The sequence below is a fragment of the Triticum dicoccoides genome, chromosome 1A (genome assembly GCF_002162155.2).
Source record: "Triticum dicoccoides isolate Atlit2015 ecotype Zavitan chromosome 1A, WEW_v2.0, whole genome shotgun sequence".
NCBI lineage: Eukaryota > Viridiplantae > Streptophyta > Magnoliopsida > Poales > Poaceae > Triticum > Triticum dicoccoides.
Window position 1 is genome coordinate 459,543,437 of NC_041380.1, and position 4,232 is coordinate 459,547,668.

The 4,232-nt window shown below is 46.2% G+C and overlaps 1 protein-coding gene across 1 annotated transcript; it reads right to left on the minus strand.

The window, feature by feature from the left end:
* Positions 1 to 1,127: 1,127 nt before the first annotated feature.
* On the minus strand, positions 1,128 to 4,021 carry LOC119278860 (cytochrome P450 734A1-like). Its single transcript, XM_037560204.1, has 4 exons — positions 3,466 to 4,021; positions 2,601 to 2,845; positions 1,939 to 2,296; positions 1,128 to 1,831 (listed from the first exon to the last, which is right to left on the minus strand). The coding sequence occupies exons 1-4, from the start codon at positions 3,967 to 3,969 to the stop codon at positions 1,415 to 1,417; spliced, it is 1,524 nt and encodes a 507-aa protein (XP_037416101.1). The 5' UTR covers positions 3,970 to 4,021; the 3' UTR covers positions 1,128 to 1,414.
* Positions 4,022 to 4,232: the final 211 nt, after the last annotated feature.

Below are 4,232 nucleotides of genomic sequence, written 5' to 3' on the forward strand. Positions count from 1 at the left end.
AAAAATCGACTGACCCAAAGTCGGCTCAGTCGACTGAAGTGTAGCTAAATCGTTTATTTATAGCCTACTACTAATGCTAAAAATCTGACATCTGATTTTAAGCATGGTAAATCAAACGTTTTTTTATAATAAATTTAATTGGTTTGAGGATGAAAATTTTAGTTTATAAGGACCGCAACTTGCTGACAAAATAAATTAACACAAAAATGATTGATTGCCAACTGTTGGATTATAGATGGGCTTTGGCTCATATAAGACAATAATCACTGGTTAATCTCTAAAGCCTATTTAGGTGCATGACAAATGGTGTGAAGTTTAGTACCATATTGCTAGTGGAGTAAGAGCTGCTCTTCATATGCCATTTGAGCTTGGAAAGAGGAGTTGTACACGCGCGCTCCTCCTCCTCCGCCGCCCGCCTCGCCTCAACGCGGGCTGGAATGGGCCGAGCCTTATTTTTGCCACTCCCTTATGCATAACCCTAGTCGTTATCTATCGTTCCTCTCTCTATGCTGCTTCCGATGATCCCTGGTCAGGAGAGTAGGTGCCTCCGGAACCTTGTCGACTGCTCCTGATCCGTCCCCCTCCATCCTCCTCTGCTTACCCTGCATCGACACCATGGCCGCTGCCGCCGCCAAGAAGAAGGCCACGGACTCTGAGGCTGCCGCCGCCGCCGCGTTGGCCTGGCCAACCGGAGGGTATGATTTGTTCATCTCTCATTTATCTCTTTCATGTGCTAGTTGTATATGTTGTGTTCATAGATGTTTCGATTTTATGTACTGTACGTGCTCACATGCTTAGGTATCGGTATGAGTTGCATACTGTGATTGCCATGGTTATTGTTTACTCGTGGATTAGGTTAATCAATAAACTGCTAATATTTCCAACACCAACTTTATATTTGTAATGAAGTCCTTTATTATTTGCAGAATTTCCTCCTGAGTCCTGAGTATATTTTCCAAAGCGGAGGGCTGTTGCACAAATCTAGAAGCACACGAGAAGCATTGTTCTATGGACTTGTATTGCTAATCTGATCATCTTCAGAATTGCTATTGTCCTGCTCCTGTTCCCCCTCTTGTATAAACTGGTATGACTCGTAGGGTACTTCTTTTCGACAACTGGACGGACCATTATGTGTAACAACTTAATCATAATTTTTGAATCGACGAACAACTTGAACTGATTTAGGAGGAAAACAAGGTGATACAAAAAATCTAGAGGAATATGATGATTTACTGTCGCAAAGCATATACTTTCTATACACACTTTCTGACTTTCAGGACAAACTTCAGACAAGTTGGCAACCTCCTCTTACAAGTTGCTCAAAATCCACAGGGATACAGGAGACCGGAGACGTAACATTCACATATACCTTGCTGTCACACCTCCCGATTCCAGATACAGCGCCACAGAAGGCTTAGATCTTGTGGACAAGAACTTGAGCACCGTACTCGGGTTGGAGGGTCATCGCCATCATCGGCGCATGAACATAGGACGGCGAGACATCAAACGCAAAGCGTTGGAGGACCATTGCAAGCGCCAGCTTTGCCTCAACCATCGTGAGATTCTGGCCAACACAGATGGCAGGGCCAATCCCAAAGGGGAAGTACGCGCCGAGGTGATAGCTCTTGCCATCTGCAAACCTCGATGGATCAAACTCATCCGCATTAGCTCCCCATATGTTGACATCATGGTGCATCTCAATAATAGGCAGATTGAGCTGTGTGCCCGCAGGGATGTCGAGTTTGCCTAGCTTCACATCCCTACTGACCGTCCTGTTGACGAACAGAGCTGGAGGGTACAGCCTGAGGGTCTCCTTCAACACCATATTTACCTGATATCATGCCAACATCACCGAAGTGTTACTCGCTATGTCCCGATAAGGAGATATCATCAAGAATATAAAAAACTGTACTATTCGTTCAAATTAATAGGGCTCACAATTTTGAGACTGCTCAAGGTTTCCGCATTTGGGTGCTCGTTCTTGCCACACACTTGCAAGACTTCATCTCGGGCCTTGTGTTGCCATTCTTTACACAATGCCAGCAGAAGTGTTGCCCATGTCAATAAATTTGCAGTTGTTTCTTTACCGGCAAAGTAAAATGTTTTGCACTCATCAATGATCTCTTCGATTCCCATTTTAAACTCAGTGTCAGTTTTGCTGGCTGATAGCATCAAGCCAAGCAAATTTTTGGAATCTTCACACTTCTTTCGATTTATCTCAATCAATCTGCGCAAAGAATTTCGGATTTCCTTGTTTAGGCTATGCCTTCTTTGGTTCTTCTTTGTCGGCACAAACCTAAGAGCGAAGAAGGTCACAATCTTTTTCCCTCAACTGTAGCATTTGATTGAAGAGCAAGAGTAACAACCAACAACAGAGTGGGGCAAACAATTTTTCCAATGTAAAAATGAAGAAACATGTGATAGGAACTACTCCCTCCGTCCGAAAAAACTTGTCCCAAGCTTGTCCCTCACATGGATGTATCTAGCACTAACTTGGTGCTAGATACATCCAGTTGAGAGACAAGCTTTTTCGGACGGAGGGAGTATACGTTTACTGATGGAGAATAAATGGTGACCCAAAGTGTACGAGTCTATCTCACCTGAATCCAGGAAAGTAGAAGGTTCTCATTGCAAGGAGTGCAAGTTGTACCTGTTCATCTTGCAATTGAAAAATTCGCTTTCCTTCCTCGTAGCTACTTCCAAATGCTATACAAGAAATGACATCTGCACTCAAAGTGTGGAATTCTTTATTTACATCAATCTCAAACTCAGCGCGGGTTTCTCCTTGAACTTCCCATTTATCCAGCATGGATGAAGTGATAGCTGATATTTCTGGAATCCAACCCTACGAAAAATCCAGAAATGAATTTAGTGGTAAACTATATATCTGATTTAGTGCATTATCTACATCACAATTGTTGATCCCATCAGCATGTTAATAGAAAGAAGAAACATGGACACCACAGGTTAGCTTCTGCCAGCTTCAAATTCTGAGTGAAATAACTAGTCATGCAGATGGTTGAATTTCAATAACAAATGTTTCCAATCAATATACAATCATTTGGTGTTTGTTAAACTATTCAGTTTTTTTTTGAGGATCAACTATTCAGATAAGTTCATTACAAATATTCAGACACACTGATAGAAGTCCAACTAAAAGTGAGCAGAAAGAATGTTCAGAAGGAATTGCTTGAAATAAGTGTGTACACGGTCCCCTTCAATAACAGCACCAAGTTCAAACTAATTAAAAAAGTCCGATAGTTTCGTAAAGAGATGGGTGCCCTGATCCGAAATTTCACACCCTACGCCTGGATCATAGCAACCAAGATTTAGCGAGACTTACATATATCTGAGGATCTTGTTTAGGTAGGTTGAAATCGCTAGGTAAGCTGCTACCATTTAGCATGATGTGAAGATAAATCGTCTAAGTATGTTTCTATTCAAATTGAGGAAACGCATCCACACCTTGATTCTCTCCATGTTGAAGGCGGGCGATATCACACGGCGGTGGTGCGCCCACTTCTCCCCGGTGAGGGCCACCAGCCCCTCGCCGAGGAGCTGCCGAGAGAGCGGGTTGACGTTGCTCCCGGAACCCTTTCTGAAGGCCCCCGTGGAGTCGGTCAGCACGGCCTTGGCGACCTCCGGGCCGGAGACCACCAGCCGCGGCCGGGGCCCGAACCAGAACACGAACGGGCGGCCGTACTGCGCCGCCCAGTCGCGGTATTCCGGCGCGGCGCGGCCGACGAAGGCGTGGTGGAAGGAGGCCAGCGGCGCGGAATGGGCGGCGATCAGCGCGCCGTACTCGGCCGCGTTGCCGTAGAGCAGGCTGCGCGGGGGCCCCCGGATGCCCTGCCGGCGCAGGCGGCGCTCCAGGCGGTGCGGGACCCACACGAGGGAGCGGAGCAGGCGGAGCAGGTACGCGAGCGCGGCGAGTAGGGCCGCGAGGAGAAGCGCGGCGAGGGCGGCCATTGCTTACTGCTTGGAGTTTCTCTGGAGAAATTTGATATTTGCCACTTGGCACATTTGCCACCGCCGCTTCGCAAATTTGCCATCGAGCTGATTGTCGTTTCACCTATTCTTTTTTTACTGATTTTCCTTGTCTTTATCCACAGAGCATGGCCGTCGGCCATCGGTGGCCGCCGGCTCGCTTGGTCCAGAACTTCTCGAATGGCTGCTTGCAGAGGAAAACAGATGCATGCAGAAGAGGCCGTCTCTTCTTTCACAAAAGTTAA

Excerpts from the sequence above, each read along its gene's own strand:
- LOC119278860 (XM_037560204.1), bottom strand. The coding sequence starts at position 3,969 with ATGGCCGCCCTCGCCGCGCTTCTCCTCGCGGCCCTACTCGCCGCGCTC. Across the intron at positions 2,846-3,465 it reads TCAACATGGAGAGAATCAAG|GGTTGGATTCCAGAAATATC; the intron begins GTGTGGATGCGT and ends GATTTTTCGTAG. Across the intron at positions 1,832-1,938 it reads CCTTGAGCAGTCTCAAAATT|GTAAATATGGTGTTGAAGGA; the intron begins GTGAGCCCTATT and ends GCATGATATCAG.